The sequence below is a fragment of the Peromyscus leucopus genome, chromosome 22 (assembly GCF_004664715.2).
Source record: "Peromyscus leucopus breed LL Stock chromosome 22, UCI_PerLeu_2.1, whole genome shotgun sequence".
Taxonomy (NCBI): Eukaryota; Metazoa; Chordata; class Mammalia; order Rodentia; family Cricetidae; genus Peromyscus; species Peromyscus leucopus.
Window position 1 is genome coordinate 6,185,133 of NC_051081.1, and position 16,539 is coordinate 6,201,671.

The window sequence follows — 16,539 nt, forward strand, 5'->3', positions numbered from 1 at the left end:
ACTTGGCAGTCAGTGTCTGCTTTAGTACCTTAAATAGGCACCTCAGCCTTTTGTAGTGGATTTGAGATATAATAACCTGTACCCAGGAGGAAGAAGAAATGCCTACTTATTCCATGAATAGTGCAGGGACGACCTTCCAGTCCCAGGTGCAAGTTCTGCTGCAATACCAATTCTGCAGATCTGGGACAGTTCTGTACTTGGAGTGGTCATCGTGGCTGGGAACCACTGTGCTGTGTCCCTTCAAAACACCGTCGCTGGGGGGGAGGGGCGGGGGGGACGGGACCGGGGGTGCGCCTGTCACTTAGGACGCACTAGCCAATCACGGCTTCCAGTTTGGCTGCTAGTCAGAATAAGGGAGGGCATTTCCGGTCCATCATGCTGCATGCTCGCCGGCTCCAAGACTGTGGGAGGCTCTGTGGTTCCGTGTGCTGCGCTGTGACCGGCTCCCGGGAGCTGTGAGGAGAGCTGGGCAGCTCGGAATCCGCCATGGTGAGCACGGGCCCGCGGTCCCCATGTGGGGAGGAGCCGAGGGAGCTGGTGTAGGGTCCCGGAGCTGTGGGAACCGGCGGAACTGGCGGAGGCGGTGCCCTGTGAGGTCAGTAAGTTCCTGGAGCTGTCTGCTGTCCCTGCAACTCCCGGATCCTGCGGCCTCTGAACAACCTGCGGCTGCGGCTGCAGCAGCGACTGCACAGAACACCGGGATATGAGTGCTGTGCGTGAATAGTTCCTTATTGTGACGTCACCATGCAGTGCACGCGCGTGCGCTGTTTTTACCGTCGCCACAGAAGGCGGATTCGCTACCTCACTGAGCACTCACTGGTCACTCTAGCGTCTTCTAGAAGTTCTGCACTTGGCCCTGAACATTCAGGTGTAGGATCGGCGTGCAGTTAGTTCTTTGCAGGGCATAAAGTCTGTGTCATTAACACATTTGCATGCGGATGCCAGGGTAGTCCGTCCATTCACGTGTGTCAGTCATGCCATACTCACTGGGTTTCCTGGCCTAATGTGACAGACACATTTTGCTCTATAGTAATTGTGCTTTTTATTTCTCACTTTGCTCTCATGCTCTCTTGGTTTCTTTATTGTTTCCCAGGTAGTACTGTCTTTATTGCAGTTGTATGAGTTTTGAAGTTGTATGAGTTTTGAAGTCAGATCATGTCACTGTGTGTGTTGTTTACTCAATCTTGTGTTGACCAGTTTTTCATTCATGATGACCTTCTCTCATCAGTTTTCTGTTGATAGCAAAAATTGTTAGACCTTTGTATTGGACTGTTGGTGAATTTATAGCTCAAGTTCTGTACTGAAATAATATTGAGGGTTCCTGTCTACAATCATGGAATTTCTCTCCTTTGATCCAGTTCCTTAATTCTTTTAATTATAAAGTTAAAATTTTGGCTACAGATATCTTTCACATTTCTGTGTATTTCTGGCTTATTTACCTCCGATGACATAAAATATGAGGGTATATGTTTTTAATTTTTCTGTATTTTATTTCGTGTGTGTGACTGATTTGCTTGCATGTATGTATGTTCACCACATACGTGTTTTGTGCTCACAGAAGATAAAAGGAGGCATCAGATCCTCCATGTTAGTGTTGGGAACCAAATCCGGGACTTCTACAAGAGCAACAAGTTGTGGTAACTGCTGAGCCATCTTTCTAGTCCTAAACTTGACAGCTTTATGTGTGTATGTGCACAAGTATATGCCGAAAAGTCTTGTATAATATAAGAGGGACTAGCCTTAAAATTATACATCCCAGGGGCCCAGGAAAGAAAACTACAAATGGCGAGAACTATTTTTGGGAAATAGAACCTCAGCACACAGAGCTCTTAGTCCAGTCATTTATTCTTCCAAATCTTCTTCTTTGTCCTCCCGTGCCCTGGGAGTCCCGGTATATATACACTTACAAGTAGTAATCCCTTGACAGTGCAAAGCCAGGCTTTACAGGATCAAACGGAGGGGTGATAAGAATCACATAGAGGGGCAGTAATTGTTAATTATCATTTGCAACCCCAAAGGGAAGTGACCAATGGGGAAATGAATTAAAGGCTAAATTTGGGTAATATCTAAGAAACAGGATCTTATGTGCTCAACTATAATCTTAAACGTGATTGGTAGAAAATGTTAAGAATCTTTAAGTTGCTAGGTCAATTGGGAGAAAATAAAACTGCCTTCTTTTTTCCTGTGTCTCCTATCTGTCCAAGCTATCTGCCATTTTTCTGCAGGGTGGGGGAAAGTGTGCTTGGTCGCTAGGCAACCTGTGTACAGCTAGATGCCTCTGGTGATAGTTAAAGGGAGATCTGGAACTGGAGGAAAGATTTGAGAAAGGAGGTAGTTAAGCTTAATTGGCACATCCATCAGGCCTTCTCAAATGGGTAGTCTGGACGCTTAAGCCTGTTCTTAGAGAGTACAGAGGTATCTCTGATAAGGCATTTTCCATCTGGGGATGGACCTGGCCGGATGCTGCCAATGGTGATAATTACCGGGAGGCTTGAACTGGGGTTCTGGCTCTGCATAGCTGTCAGTGCACAAGGTTATCTAAGTATTCCTTTAGTAGAGGGGAAATTGTGCCCAATAAATGATGGAAAAGCTACAATAGCACACAAGAAACTCATAGCAGGAAATGGCTGATAATCAAAAGCCAAATATCACCAAGGCTCCCTGAGATTCACCTTGACCTCTGGAAGGCCCTTGGCTTCTTCCAGGTATTAGCTTTGTCATAATCAGCTGAAATCCTACTTTGTGTATTTTTGCAGCTTGTAGCAGAAAAGCAAGTGTTAAGAGAGTTGAGGTTTGCTTAACAATCTGTATTTGGGGTTTGGAATATGACTTGGTAGGTGTGCTGGTTAGATTTTGTCAACTTGACACAAGCTAGAGTCAGACTGGCCTGTTGGCAAGTCTGTTTTCTTGATTTATGTAGTAGGGTCCATCCCACTATAGTGGGCAGGTTATTATTCCAAGTGTATAAGTAATCAAACTGAGCAAGCCATGATAGCAAGAGGGCAGTAAACAGCATCCCTCCAGGTTGACAACATATGTGGAATGCATAAGCCTATGGTGTATATAAGTTAGCAAATCTGTTCCTGGCCAGCTCCTCTTTTGTGTGTTAGGTAGAGCTGGAGGCATGTAACTACTGAAGAGACTTTTCTCAATTAATCTCTAGGTGTGTGGCACAATTTCTTATTGGGAAGGCATATTAATTCCAGAACAGTTGCACCTTCAAGCTTCCAGAAAAATAGTTTGAGACAAGGTTTGTTATGTTGACTCTCTTTGCCTTGATCCCAGTGTTTTGGGCCATAGGGAATTGACCTGCTGTCTTCCTGCCTCAACCTTCTCAATTCTTGATTAAAGGTTTGTAGCACCGCACACTCCTAAAAGTACACATTTGAATCACAGAGTGGGCTGTCCATTGCACTAACAGGAAAAAGTATTTGTGTGTGGAGCATGGCTTCTCCATTGAGACCAGAATAGAAAGAATGGTTTATTATGTACACTGCAGGGGAAACAGGCTACACTATAGCTAGATTAGAGGTTATCAAAGTCATTGTCCTGCAGGTGTCTCTATTATAATGAAGGCTCTGATTGTAGGCAAGGTGAGTGCCTTTCTGTGTACTTTCCCAGTATGCATTAATTCATACCATATGAATGAAGAAAGACTAAACTGTTGGGTGTACAATTTGGAGATCTTATCTTGAAACATTGAAAGTTCCAATTGGGCAATCTCTCATGTTGGTAAGTGCAAACCTAGTTGTCTCTCTTTACTCTGCTAAGAGGATTGAGACGCTGAGCGTTTGGCTGTGGCTTGTGTGTCAGCATTCAGCACTCAGCATCTAACATTTTTCACAGAGCAGGGTCATACAGTCTCTTATATATGTGGACTTGAGTTCTGTGCAGGATGATGAGTATAGATATTGCATTCTTCTACATGCAGACACCCAGTTTGACCAGCACCATTTGTTGATGAAGCTATCTTTTCTCCAGTGTGTATTTCTGATATCTTTATCAAAACCCAGGTGTCCAGAGGAGTGTGGGTTCATGCCTGGGTCTCAGTTCGATTGATTGATGTGTCTGTTTTTATGCTAATACCATGTAGTTTTTATTACTATACCTTTTTAGTACAACTTGCAATCTGGAATGGTGAGACCTTTAGCAGTTCTTTTATTCAAAATTGCTTTAGCTATCCTGGGTGTTTTGTTTATCCGTTTTAAGTTGAGAATTGTCTTTTCAGGGTCTGTAAAGAATTGTGTTGGGATTTTGATGGATATTGCATTGAATCTGTAGATTGCTTTTGGTAGGATTGCCATTTTTATTAGGTTATTCCTACCAATTCATATCTATGGGAAGTCTTTGTATTTTCTCATATCTTCTTCAGGTTCTTTCTTCAAAGACTTGAAGTTTTTATCATAAGTTATTCACTTGCTTGGTTAGTGTTTACCCCAAGGTATTTTATATAAGATGAGGCTATTTTGAAAGGTGTTCTTTCCCTGTTTTCTTCCTTAGTTCTATTGTCGTTTGTACATAGGAAAGCTACTGATTTTTGTGAGTTAATTGTGTATCCAACTACTTTGCTGAAAGTATTTATCAGCTTTAGGAGTTCCCCTGTGGAATTTTTATGGTTACTTACATATACTATTGCATCATTTGCATAAAAACACTTGATTTCTTCCTTTCCACTTTTTATCCCCTTGCTCTCCTTCAGTTGTCTTATTGCTTTATTTAAGACTCCCAGTTCTATATTGAATAGATATGGTGAGAGTGGGCAACCTTGTCTTGTTCCTGATTTTAGGTGAACAGTTTTGTTTTTTTCTCCATTTAATTTGATGATGGCTGTAGGTTTGCTGAAGAATTGCCTTTATTTTGTTTAGGTATGTCCCTTGTATCTCTTATCTCTGCAGGACTTTTATCATGAAGTGGGTGTTGGATTTTTTCAAAGGCCTTTTCTTCATCTAATGAGATGATCATGTAATTTTTTTCCTTTCTCTTTGTTTATATGGTAAATTATATTTCTTAATATTTGTATATTAACCCATCCCTGCTTCTCTTTGATGAAGCCTACATGGTGGATGATCTTTCTGATGTGTTCTTGGATTTTGTTTGTTATGCCCAGATTGTGACCCCCCAAAGAGACCACTGAAGACCTTGGATGTCCAGAATGCAACAGCAAGGTTTATTCTGCAGATACAAGTCTAGACAGGGACTCATTCCTACATCCAATACAGTGAGGCAGGGAGGAGTCCCTTTTTCTTGGGGAAGTTAGTTTTTATAGGCAAAACCCATAAAATTTCTTAGAGGGGAGGGGGTTAGTACGGGTCCATCCTTGATTGGTCAAGTTTTTCCCGGGCCTGGACTTTATCTTATTCTAGCTTGTCTGTTTGCCTTGTCAGGAGTTTTACAACTTCTCTCCGGGGTCTGGTCTTGTTATCTCTGGAGAGGGGCATCTCGTGGTTAATTGGTTGCCATCAGACATCCTGACTCTGTTCTTTTGTTCCTGGGGCTGGCACCATCATTTCTGGGGACTTGAAACTGGCCTGGCCTAGATCACAGTCCCCAAAGCCGCCACTGGAGACTTTTAGGTACAGAATGCAAAAGTAAGGTGTTTTCTAAGTTTACAAGTCTCCAGGGAGGCTCTTCCAAATCTCTCACTCACAGCAGGGAGCTTGGAAGGAGCGCTCCCCTTTCTTTGTGAGGCTAGTTCTTAAAGGCACAGACCATATAATTTATTTTAACCCGCCTCCCTTTTTAGTCTTTTGGTCGAATATCCTGACTGTTTTCCAAAGTCCCTGTAGCAGATACAGCCACCTGGGAAAAGGGGTCTAAGTTCTTATCTACACTTAGGAATCCTGGTTTAAGCTTCTCTTTGTCTGTAGGGGATAGAGTGGGGGGTTTTACTGAGGTATCACATTTCCCCCCTTTCTTTGTTCCTAGAGGGGCTCAATCATGGGCCCCTAACTTGCTCTAATTCAAGAGATTCCCATGTTCTCACTTCGGGGTCTTCATATGACTCATATTCGGTGGTCCTGACTTGTGTATAACTCCGTTGTACCATGAGTTATATGCTGCCTAGCCTCTGTTTTATAAATTGTACTAGTCTGTTAAGTATATAGGGCCTGAGTAAGATAATGAGGATCACAGTGGGCCCTATTAGACTTGCCTCTATGTTAGGGAGCTTTTTTGACCCAGCATTTCAGCCTTACTGAAGAGGGAACATGGACGATGTGTTTTCTTCTGGAACTGCTTCGAGCTGGTACTGGGGCACAGTTGTCGGGCGGGGGGCAGAAAGCTGAAATGTTGGTCAAAGACTGGGCAAGGGGCATTTGTCAGAAGCATGTAGCTGCCTGACCCCATAGGGACAGGGAAGAATCATGTTAGCTGGGTTGGTCCACGTCAGCTTTTAGCAAGTCTGGAGCTCACAGTCGTCTGGAGCAATGTAGTCAGCAACTGAAGCTTGGAGGTGACTGCCAGCCAAATGGAGATCTGTTGAGACAAATTTAAACTAGAAACAGAAGTTAAAATTTATGAACTTATTTGGAACCCCTAGGTCCATATCCTTAGTAATGGGAAAAGCACTAGTCCCAAACCATGAGAGAGGAAAATATTATCTTTAGGAATACTTATCTGGGGTCCTTCCGACCTCTGTGAAGTGGGTCTAGGTTTTATGACTCTTTTGATCCTTTGAGGCCTACTTACAAAATGACATAAAAGTTTTAGATACGTTAGTATTACTAATCTGTACTGAAATCCATATTGTAAACAAAGCAGGTAATGGGTATCTGTAAAACAGCAGAAGTGGACTCATACCTTTGAGTCCCAACAAGAACTACAGATTTGGGTTAAAAGCTTGTGCATTTTTCTTCTGTCCAGAAAGCCAGGTATAAATTGGACAGAATTTTGGCCTCACGAGAAGCACTTTTAGGTTTATATTTACATATATTTAGATGACATCTAAAACAAATTCAAAATGTTGAGCTTGTAACTGAACAATAAATAGTCATTGCTCTACCAGCTCATCAGGGCTCCTAAGTGTTAAGCTCTGAACCATAGAACAAGAGAGTAATCTGAAACATATTTTATCTTAAATCATTTTTTTGAGATCATCAAAGCTTAGGAGTTTTTTTTTTTTTTTTTTATCCTAAAAGTGAACTAACAAGCTAGCTATCTCCTTGCAGAAGGATCTGGTTGTGTGATGCTGCCACGCTGACATAGTTAGAGCTAGCTTGGCCATCAGTACTATCAGAAATCTGAGAAGGATAATATCTGAGTGCAGACCAAGAAGCTTCCAATCCTATAAATTACAGGGACCAATCCCTACCCAGGTCTCCATAGCGTTGGAGGCACCAGTCAGAACAGTATCAATCTTCTTTTATCATCTGGCCCATTACGATCCTGTTTCCTGACTTCAGCACCAGCAGTTCCGTCACAAGCTTCCCATCAGTTCCTTTACCAGGCTCTAATGTGACCATCACTTTTCCATCAGGTTGGGGGATGCTTCGGAAGAGACAATGTTGCTCCCAGATGAACTGTCCAGTCAACTTGATATCTACATCTACCTGGCCAACCCTGGTGACATTATCTTTGATGTGGTAGGGAAGACATTCAGATATCAAGGGGTCCTCATTTAGATTTACCAGGTAGGGAGTCTTTTACAGTACAGTACCATCTTCTCGGACAGCCATGCCCATCTTAGCCAGCAATGTTTCTCTCTCCATTCTGAGGGCTTTTGTCTTAAGAGGCTTTTTTTTTAAGTCTCATTTATCTTGGCAATAATCTTTTTCGTCTCCTGTAGCCTCTCTATGGCCTCCTCAGGCCCAATCTGGGGCTCAGCACTGGGGGAGAAGGAGGGCTCCAGCTCCCCATTGTGTGGAGGAGGAGACTAGGGTGAAGCTGGGGTGGGAGGAGATGATACCACTGACAGAGCATCTCCAGGAATGTTCTCTTTTACCTTTAGACCTCTTAGGGCAGAGGCTGAGAGTCCCCGAGCCATCAGCAGCTCCCAAAAATGCGGCACCTCCTTCTGCAGCTCTCGGGTAAGCCAGGCATTGGGGCATCTTGCCCTGTGGTCAGTGTAGCCATGATCCAGGCAGAGACGGTGTGGTGCCTTGTATGTAATCTTCTTTGGAGACCTTGGGTCACTGCTAGGATCTGGAAGCCTGTCTGATATAATAAGCTTTTAGGTCAACATTTAAATGCCATATTCTACAGATCTCTGAAGTATGAGGGCTGTCCAAGTGTATCTGAATAGACAAACTTTGATTCTAGTTACTTGTTTCAAGCTCAACCCTGAAAACATATGCAAGGGACTGAGTAAATAAGTAAACATATCCCTGTAATATTATATCAGTATTTATCTACCCTGATTATAATTAAAAAAAAACTTGATTATTTATGACTATTTATGTTCTTTAATAGTCTATAATAAGTAGCCTAAAAACAATGTTTTTAAGTTGAAGCTCTTCTAGCATCAAATATGGGTTCAGTAAAGAAACCAAAATAAAATATCAATATAAAACATATATATGTATCATTTTATCTAAATAACTTGAGCTTAACAAACTTAGCAAATACAAGGAGGCTAGACAACATTTTTAAACATTTTTTAAGTCATTGGTTTTTAACTATAAAGCTGTTTTTAAAAGATTAAGATCTCTCAAATGTCTTTTGTAATATCAGCAATAAAATATTATTATAAATTTTTTTAAGGGGGAGAAAACATGGCATAAATTACAAAGTTTAGCTGCCAGAGCAAGGTGTATACCTGTGTAAAAAAGCATTTAGGTGCAGCTTTAATATTTATCAAATATCTTATTTATTAAACATATGTTGTTATCTTGTTTACATTTTTAAGTCATATACTTGTACATATACATATATAAGCAGTTTGCAGAATCATTAGCCATTTTTAAGATGAAAACCAACCAGAATTAAATTTGGTATTTGCAGGTATAAGAAACCATAACAAACAGTTTATATTTTTTGACCTTTTATAACCTTTTATGTACCCTCAGTCCGTTTCTTTGATCCTTTAAACATTTATTTTAGACAAATTTTTTTTCTTTAAAAAAAATAGAAAGTCTTACCAAAATATTTTTTGTGATTTTCTTTAGTAATCAAGAATATATTGTAAAGTTGCAATATTTTAAACAAGAACAGAAATATATGCATATACCATAACAAGAATAACTCTGAATTTGCATCAGCACTATACCATAAACAAGAAACTGTTGGTTAAACTCATAACATAGCCGTGGTAGCTTATCAATCATAGGCAGTGACATTTTACTCTTGGAACCAGACCTTTATAACTTATTTTAATAGCTTGCATTTTATATAAAATCTTTATATCTTAGAGTCTATATAAAATTTTATTTAAATCTTATAATTTATTTAAACTTTAAAGTTAAACTTTAAAGTTTCATATTTTTATATTTTAAACTATTTATTTAGACCCAAAATATTATATATTCAAATCCTTATGACATGCTTAAGCCTTTAAATTTTTATATCTTAAATTTTTTTTAAAATCAAAAATCATTTATTTAAACTTTTATCTTAACCAACAATAATTGGAAACCAATTTTTTTAAATGATGGCAAGTATTTGTAACACATTGAACTCAAATGACCAAAACCCATGTAAATTTTTATTTTTCTTGTGGAAATAAAAGCATAATTTTCCTAGTATCTTGAACTGGTAACATTTTTTTTTAAAAGCAATATCAGGACAGAGAAGGGTTAACAAGAGAAATTCCTGGCTGGCAGAAGAAACCTTGAAGTTACCACAGTAAAGGAAGGGAGGGGGAGCAGTGGTCATAAAGTATGTCCTTGGCTGCCAGTGTTCCTGAAAAAAAAAGTTTTTGTTAACTCCTCTGACTAAAGTCAGATTCTCTGTTCAGTGTTCACACAGTTGTCAGTTGCAGGCAGCCATTGCCCTGTCCAGAGCAGGACATGAGAATCTTAGCCCTCCTGTACCGAGAGCACGCACCCCCACCCTCGTGAGAGCAGCCAGCTGCCTGCAGTCCTGATAGCAAGAGAGCTAGGGAGGGAGGAGGTGGCCCTCGCTGTGCCTCACTCTCCTTCTCTCCAGGAAAATAAGGGAGGTGAGTAGCAGAAACAGATGACCTTTACACAGACAATTCAAGTACCAGCACATCAGCACTGAGATGATGATGGCCTCACTCACGGCAAGCAAGCCCCTCGATTGTGGCTTGCACATCCTTCTAGTGGGCTAGGCAAAGGTCTAGTGGAGAAGAAGGGGACTGTCCCATAGCGTCCATCACAGTCAAATCAACAATGAGAACAGTTAACACATTACACACAAGACCAAGGGCACATGAAAAAACTTTGCCCCAACGAGACAACCAACAAAGCTCCAAGAACAATGACAGCCTGATGTGCTCTGGGGAGAGTGACCCTCCAGGCTCAATCACAGCAAAAACAATCCAGATTTCTGTCCTTGATTAAACAGACATCAGGGAGCTTTCACATCGCTGTCAGTCAGACATGCACCTTTTTTCTTGGAAGAGAAACAGAGTGTAAAGTAACAATGACCACAATAAAACATACAAAAAAAAAAAAAAAAAAAAAAACAACTCACAAAATGGCTCTAACAATTTCCCGGGACAAAATACAAAGTGGCACTTCTTCCCACCATGGGGACGGTACCCAAAGATGCTCCTCTCCTAAGCACTCCCTAGAGGAGACTCCTAAAACCAAATGGTCACCTCTGAGGTGGCCCCAAATGGCTCGGGACTAGGGGGTCCCTTGCCCAAATCAGGGAATGAGACATCTCTCTTTCCCTCCCAGGATCACTGTCCGGACACGTCTGTCCCAGTGAGAGCCTGCAAAGTACAAATCGAGCCTGCAAAGTACAAATCCTGCAAAGTACAAATCAGTCGACTGGCGCAAAACATAACGAGACAAGACAGAGACAGAGACAAGACAGAGAGCGCTCTTACCGGTAGATGTCAATAAACCTCTGGACCCTTGAGGGTCCCGGTGGGGTCTCTGGGGTTTCCCGGCCCATGCACCAAATGTTATGCCCAGATTGTGACCCCCCCAAAGAGACCACCGAAGACCTTGGATGTCCAGAATGCAACAGCAAGGTTTATTCTGCAGATACAAGTCTAGACAGGGACTCCTCCCTGCCTCACTGTATTGGGTGTAGGAATGAGTCCCTGTCTAGACTTGTATCTGCAGAATAAACCTTGCTGTTGCATTCTGGACATCCAAGGTCTTCGGTGGTCTCTTTGGGGGGTCACAATCTGGGCATAACAGTTTTCGGTCTTTTATTGACAAGTTTTACATTTATGTTTATAAGGGAAATTGGTCTATAATTTTCTTTCTTTGTTGGTTATTTAGGTGGTTTGGATTTCAGGGTAACAATGGCCTCATAAAATGTATTAGGTACTCTACTGGCTAGTTTATGCCCCGGACAGCGGGATCTTCAATGGGGACCTAAAGGGAAGGCCGGTGAATGAGAGGGACAAAAGACACAAAGAATGAGAGCAAGACAGGACATCTGATCAAGCTCCAAAATTTTATTTTTCTCTCAAGGCATATATAGGTAGGCAAGGGGGGTTGCAAGCAGGAAGGGACTTAATTATGGGCTGTTTGGCCAGCAGGAAATGTTGCTCTGAAGGTTATCTACCTACCCTTGTCTAACTGCCTAATTGCTTAACTGCAGCTCATTCACCTGATATCTGAGAAGAGGTTCTGGTATCTGTAAGAAGAGGTTTCTGGTGCTATGGAGACTTAAGCAAGGCCTAGATCTAAGAAAAGAGGAGAGAAGCCCAAATATGGCAGCATGTGTGTCAAGGGTTGCTTAAGCTTATGGCTCCCGTCAAATTTTGTGTGTCAACTTGACACAAACTAGAGTCATCAGAGAGAAAGGAGCCTCAGGTGAGGAAATGCCTTCATGAGATCCAGCTGTAAGACTTTTCTTCTATTAGTGATCATTAGGGGAGGCCTCAGTCCACTGTGGGTGGTGCCATTCTTAAGCTGGTGGTTTTTATGAGAAAGGCTGAGTTAGCCAGGGGAAGCAAGTCAGTAAGCAACACCTTTCCTTGGCTTCTGCATCAACTTCTGCCTCCAGGATCCTGCCCTGTTTTAGTTCCTGTTCTGACTTTCTTTAGTAATGATCAGCAATATGGAAGTGTAAACCAAATAAACCCTTTGCTCCCCAATTTGCTTTTTGGTCATGATGTTTTGTTGCAGCAATAGAAACTCTAACTAAGACAGGCAATATTCTTTCAGTTTATATTTTATGGATAATTTGAGTACAGTAGTATTGGTAATAACTCTTCTTTAACAGTCTGTTAGAATTCTGTGGTAAAACAGTCTAGCCCTGGGTGGTTTCTTTAGTATGAGACTTTTAATCTATTTCCTTAGGGGTTATAGGTCTATTTAAGTTGTTTATCTGATCTTTATTTAACTTTAGCAAGTGGTACCTATAGGAAAAATTACCTATTTGTTTTAGATTTTCTAATTTGGCTGAGTACAGTTTTAAAGTATGTCCTTATGATTCTCTGGATTTCCTCTGTGCCTGTTGTTATATCCTCCAGTGCTGATATTAAAATACCATGTCATTATGCCTAGCCTCAGTGTTTACTATTAAGTTGTCACCACCTGGAGCATATAACTTGGCAGGGAAAAAGAAATGCAAGGCTAACCTCAGCCCTTTACTGATGTTGAGGCCAACTGGGCTACTTGAGACAACATTCTGCCAAAACAAAAGCAGCTGTGTGTGCACAAGTGTAAAGCCAGGACTCAGGTCGCAGAGGCAGAAGGATGGAAGAAGTTTAACCTAGTGTTCGCATAGAGTTCCAGACCACTCAGGCCTATGTAGGGAAACCTTGGCCCCATCAACAAAACAACAAAAGATGTCATAACCCGTGAAAGAAGAATACCTACAAGTGGGCTTGTGAATACATACAATACTTTATTGAATACCCAGGGTCTCGAGGATTTTGCTTCATCTGGTGTGGGATATCTGAGGGGAAAAAAATCTACGTACACTATGCTTTTATGTCTGTTAACTTTATTCCTCTAAGACAAAACTCTATCAATACAGCTATAGCTCCATCAGGCATTCAGGGCAGGAATAACTCTAGATGCACTAAGCTCTTTATCCATCTACTTTATTTCTCTGGTCTGAAATTCTGGCTACATAGTTTCAGTTCCATCCAGTTCCCTCTCATAGTCCCACTGACAACTAAGCTCTTATGCCTCCAGCCTCATCTTCATCCTCTGATTCCTTGTTCTCCATTTCTGCTACTCTCTATTCCTGGCACTGATGGACTCTACAAGAGTTCTGCCTTACTGTCTACAAAACCTCTGTCTTCCTCTCTTCTCGCTGTCCACTCTGCTTCCTGTCTGCTCTACGGAAAATTGCCTGCCTCTTCTTTTCCTCGACACATGGTTCTCTGCCTCCTCAGGAATGTTCCTGTATCTTACTTTCCACCTTGATATGTAAAAACCTGTTTTATTCTCAGTCAGTTGCTCTGGAGAGCCAGTAGGCCTCAAGGCCTCAAGGCGAGGAGATGGTTTGAGCTTCATTTACACAAGAAATAAAGCTATGGTCTCCCGACAGCTTGTCTTTGCCTATATGACTTTATCTAAGTACTGGCTCCAGCAGGGTAGTTAGTTACCTAGAAGTTCAGCAGGTCTGGGGAGCTGAACTGTTAGCCAAATGGTCTAGAAATATTTTGGCATGCAAGAATTTCATAGCAGAAGACAACTGAAATATTAAAGGCTAGATAACACCAAATATTCATAATAAATGACTTGCCTTTTGACAGACCCTTGGCCGGTCAAAGTATAGCTTTAATACACAGCTGAATCTCTATAATATATTCTTGAGGCCCACAAGAATACTTCAGTCGTCAAGCATGGAAACCAGGGTGCTGAGGATGTAGGTCAGATATAGAGCACTTGACCTAGCATATATAAAGCTCTGGGTTCCATTATAGCACCTTACAGAAACATTTTGTTTGAGACAGAATTCCTTTTTGTTGTCCCAGATCTCCTGCACCTCCCAGTATAGCCCCGGTTAGTCAAGATGCTTGATTACAGGCATGTGCCACCTGGTCAGCTTGATATACTGTTTAAAAGTCTCTTGAAGAGTTTGGGTAAAGACTTCCTAATCAAGCAGAAGTACTTAAAGCAGAGCATAAATTTATACTCCTCTAGCCCCAGAAGTTAAATCCAGCAGGACTTAGGTTCTGGCAGCTCCTTTCTGTTCTCCCCCACTTCAGAGGTCACTCATCCAGGTTCCCATTTAATCAAATTAAGGCAAATCATCACTGTGCTAGAGAGTTTTATGTCAACTTGACACAAGCTAGAGTCGTCTAAGAGGAGGAAGACTCAATTGAGGAAATGCTTCCATAAGATCAGGCCGTAGACAAGCCTGTAAGGGCATTTTCTTAATTTTTCATTGATGGGGAGGGACCAGCCCATTATGGGTGGTGTCATCCCTAGACTGGTGATCCTTGGCTCCATAAGAAAGCAGGCTGAGCAATCACACAGAGCAAGCCAGTCAGCAGGGACTCAGACCCTCCCAAGGCTGCTCAAGACCATGCATGCCCGCAGGCTGCTTAAGACCTGGCCACCACACCTGCCGTGTGCTCTCCTGCTCTAGTCCCTGCCTTTTTGAGAGCCACCCAGGAGGTGCTTTGCCTGCCCAGATTAGTTCTGGATTTACTAATTTGGCCTGATCTGACTTACTTCATCAGTGGCAGAGGATATCCAATAACCAGGGATCCAAAACTTACCAAAGGCCTCTGCCACCGTGCCCCGCTTTTGATTGTGAGACTTTTTATTGGACTTTTACTGAATCTGTAGCTCAAATTCTATATTGTTTAAAAATAATATTGACACAATAGTCAAGATGGCAGCAAACCACGTGGTTGCTTTCTACTCAAGGGTAGTCCAGCTCCCTGCTATGGTGAGCCCATCCTCCATCTGGTACAGTTCCCAGTTAGGATCGCCACCATTCCAGAGTTAAATGTGCACTGTTACACCCTTTGCTTTTAAAAGGACCGTAAGAGAGACACATGGATCTCCCTGGGAAGGGGAAATAGATGAGATCTCTTGGGTAAACTGGGAGTAGAAGGAGAAGGGGGAGGGGGAGGATATGGGGGATGGGAACGTGAGGGATCAAGATGGTCAAATTGGGGAAGGGACAGAGAGGAAGAGCAACAAAAGAGATATCTTGATAGAGGGAGCCATTATGGGGTTAGGGAGAAACCTGGTGCCAGGGAAAATGCCAGGAATCCACAAGGATGACCGCAGCTATGACTCTTAGCAGTAGTAGAGAGGGTGCCTGAACTGGCCTACTATAATCAGATTGGTGACTACCCTAATTGTCATCATAGAACCGTCATCCAGTAACTGAAGAAAGCAGATACAGAGATTCAAAGCCAAGCATTGGGCCAAGCTCTGGGAGTCCTCTTGAAGAGAGGGAGGAGGAATTGTATGAGCCGGGCGGGGATGGTGGTGTCAAGATCATGATGGGGAAACACACAGAGACAGCTGACCGGAGTTTCTAAACCGGCAGCTAGGGAGCCTGCGTGGGACCAGCCTAGGCCCTCTGCATGTGGGTGACAGTTGTGTAGCTTGGTCTGTTTGTGGGTCTGTTAGCAGTGGAACCAGGATCTGTTCCTGGCATATGAGTTGCCTTTTTGGAACATATTCCCTATGATGCCATGCCTTGCTACCTTGATTCAGGGGGCAGGAGCTTAGTCCTGTCCCAACTTGACATGCCATGAATTGTTGACTCCCATGGGAGGCCTTACCCTTTCTGCAGAGTGAATGTAGAGGTGGGAAGGAGGGAGTGGGGGAATGGGAGGAGAAGAGGTAGGATAAACTGGTTAGTATGTAAAATAAAAATTAAAAATTAATAATAAAAAAGATTCTTTAATTAGGTTTGCATGTATGTAGGAGGAGATGGTCCTTGTATCCTAGGCAGGTAGGCCCCATGCAGCTAGGGAACAGGGAAAGAATTCCAGGACCCCAACCAGAGACAGTTGAATCCATTGACGAGTTTCACCAACTGATTGTAACCATTGAAGCCAGTTGTTATCATCCAGGTCTTTCACCTTCACCTCAGTCCCCAAACACAAGGTGTTGCTTGGCCCCATTTGCTCCCAATTGAGTCTGGTCTGGGCTATGATCAGACAGATTTGTGACTCTTCATTTGGCTGTAATTAAAGACTTTTGGGTTTAATTTGTTAAAATAGTTAAATCAGTGGTAGTATTGCATGCTTTTAGTTCTCAGCACTTGGGAGGCAGAGTCAGGTAAATCTCTGAGTTTGAGCTATATAGAGCAAGTTCCAGGGAAGCCAGTCCTAAACAGTAGCCAATAGTTTTTCATCTCAAAACAAACAAACAAACAAACAAAAGTTAAGTAAAATTAAAAATGTTTGTGCCTTGTGTGGCAGGCACTTCTATCCAGTTAGAAATGCAGCTTCAGATGGCCTCATCTCCAGCAGTCACACTTCAGCACACCAGGAGACTGACTGCCTTCACTGCTTCCACCAGACCTGAT

At 42.2% G+C, this 16,539-nt stretch overlaps 1 protein-coding gene across 2 annotated transcripts in view; it reads left to right on the top strand.

Moving 5' to 3' along the window:
• Window positions 1-318: 318 nt before the first annotated feature.
• LOC114688380 (zinc finger protein 431-like) overlaps window positions 319-16,539 on the top strand; it is a 29,759-nt gene continuing 13,538 nt past the window's right edge. Inside the window, exon 1 of one of the 2 annotated variants that reach the window (XM_037197890.1) lies at window positions 319-489. In XM_037197890.1, coding sequence (XP_037053785.1) covers window positions 487-489 — 3 coding nt within the window. In that variant the 5' untranslated portion in view covers window positions 319-486. The remainder of the gene's footprint in view (window positions 490-16,539) is intronic. The other variant, XM_028862973.2, reaches the window with a different exon arrangement.